General features: G+C 73.1%; 1 protein-coding gene across 1 annotated transcript in view; it reads right to left on the minus strand.

Annotated features, from left to right (window-relative positions):
• Window positions 1-21: 21 nt before the first annotated feature.
• The window catches only part of SLC9A3 (solute carrier family 9, subfamily A (NHE3, cation proton antiporter 3), member 3), a 27114-nt gene continuing 25043 nt past the window's right edge, over window positions 22-2092 (minus strand). The window contains exons 5-8 of the mRNA XM_012734904.1: window positions 1882-2058; window positions 1715-1787; window positions 1354-1467; window positions 22-1062 (exon numbers count right to left, since the gene is read on the minus strand). Coding sequence (XP_012590358.1) covers window positions 833-1062; window positions 1354-1467; window positions 1715-1787; window positions 1882-2058 — 594 coding nt within the window. The 3' untranslated portion in view covers window positions 22-832. The remainder of the gene's footprint in view (window positions 1063-1353; window positions 1468-1714; window positions 1788-1881; window positions 2059-2092) is intronic.

Here is a 2092-nt window from a genome sequence, read left to right on the forward strand (position 1 = left end):
TGGCGCCGGGCTGGCCGGACCCGCAGGCCGCGCTCTGCCCGCCCGCAGCCCTCTGGGCACTGGCCCCTGCCTGCAGGCGGGCACAGCTCTGGCGACAGTGGGGCTCAAGGACACACGGGTGGGGGCGGCAGGCGCCCAAGTGCCCAGGGTGGGGCCCCTGGCGGCGTTCCCCGACGTGGGCCGGGAACGCGCGCTGCCCGCGGTCTCTGTCTCGGCGCCGCGCTCCTCTCCAGCTGCCACCCAGCCCCCCACCAGTGAGAACTGGGGCGCCGCGAAGGGGCGCCCCTGGCCTGGGTCCACGGCAGCTGTGGGAAACTGGCAGAGCGCGGGCAGCAGTTCCTCAGTCCTCCCCACCACCCACTGGGCCAGACCCAGAGCCCCTGCCAGGGGCTGCGCCTGGGCGGCAGAAGGTGAAGTGCGGCACCTTCCAGGGCCCTGGGAGGACCCTCCAGCGCCGCACCCCCTGCCCCCTGCTCCTGAGCAGCTATAGTCCGAGCACCCCGGCCTGGGGTCCTCCGCTTGGGCCCCTCGTGGGGTCCCAGGCACCCCTGACTGTCCCGGGCTGCCTTACCCGCAGAGATGAGGCCCCCGCCGGCCGCAGGGCCAGCCAGTCGGGCCTCCCTGAGTCAGCCTGTGGCGGACGGCAGAGGAGCTGCCCGCTGGGACGCAGGCCCCCCGCACCCTGGCCCTAAGCCCCTGCCCAGTCCTGCCCAGCAGAAGCAAGGCCCCCCACGGCGACCCGGGGTTCCAGGGGAGCTGGAAAGGAGGAGAGCAGCCGTCAGGTCCGGAGAGCCTGGCGCCTGGGGAGAGGACAGGAGAGAGCGTGAGGCGGTTACATGTGCGTGGACTCGGGGTGTGCGGCGTCCGGCTCCTGCAGGCACGCGTCCCCCGACTTGCCGCTGAGGCGGAAGGGCGCCAGGCGGTGCAGAGTGCCGGGCGAGCAGGGCAGCTGCACGCGGGCCCTCTGGGAGGGCACCACCGTCTCCCCGGGAGACAGCCAGGGGGGGACCCTGGCGAGGATGCCCAGGTCCTCGTCGGGGGAGAACACGGGGTTGTCAATCCCTAGGAGAGAGGGCGGCCGAGGGTCAGCCCGGCCACGGGCGTGCAGATGGCGCCACCGGTCGCCGCCGGAGCTCACCTGCAGGTCGGGCCGCCGGGAGGCGTCAGGCCTCCCCCCACGCCTGCCCCGCTGGGCCTGCGGGCCTGGCCACCTGCCCCGGCCCCGTCCGGCTGCTGGGCAGGGAAGGGGTCGCGCCGGACGCCCCTCCAGGCGGGCGGCAGCCTCCCAGGGTGGTGCTCTCAGCACCTGCTCCAGGGGTCCAGCGCGGGCCAGAAGCTGTCACGTCCACTCACCTGAGGGGGAGTCGGCCGTGGTGTCCTGCGTGACGCTGGCCAGGAACTCGATGCCCCCTCTCGTCTCCTCAGCGGTGTCATCAGGGGTGTCCTCTGGCTCCGAAATCTCCAGATCTGGGCAGGGTCGGGCAGGAGAAAAGTGGCCGGGGTGCCGGGGCCCGCCCACCGCCTGGCGGTTTGAGTGCCCCCTGGGCAGGCTTGGACAGCACCAGGCGTCCATGGGCGGTCAGGAAGGGGCTGGGTCCCTCTCCACTCACACCTAGCCTCTGGGGGGGAATGCCCTGGAGGGGGGCTGGCCGCAGGGCGGCAGGCGCCCAGGAAGGGGGCACGGGCCCTGGGGGCCGGCGCCCGCCCGCGGTACCTTTCTCTGCGATGGTGAGGTTGTGCACCGGGCTCTCGGGCGGCAGCTTCCCGTTGGGGATGCTGCTGTTCCTCTGGGGAGAGAAGGCAGCTGTTGCAGGCGGGCGCGGCTCGGCCCGGCGCCTGGGCGGACCCCAGCCCACAGGCCCCTCCGGCCCGGCGCCTCACCCGCTTCTGGGCGCGCTCCCTCTTGTACAGCTTGGCCGCCTTCTTGCTCTGGTGCAGCCCCAGCTTGGCGGACTTGAAGGACTCCAGGCGCTTGCGCATCGTGCGGTGGAAGATCTCCTTGTCCTGCTTCTCGTCGTCGTTGGTGGTCAGCTCGTGGCGGCTGTACAGGTGCTTGTACTGGAGGCGCGCGACGTCATGCGGGCGCCCCGGG

This window comes from Condylura cristata, unplaced genomic scaffold, assembly GCF_000260355.1.
Source record: "Condylura cristata isolate star-nosed mole 26May11 unplaced genomic scaffold, ConCri1.0 scaffold00091, whole genome shotgun sequence".
In the NCBI taxonomy this organism is placed as follows: domain Eukaryota; kingdom Metazoa; phylum Chordata; class Mammalia; order Eulipotyphla; family Talpidae; genus Condylura; species Condylura cristata.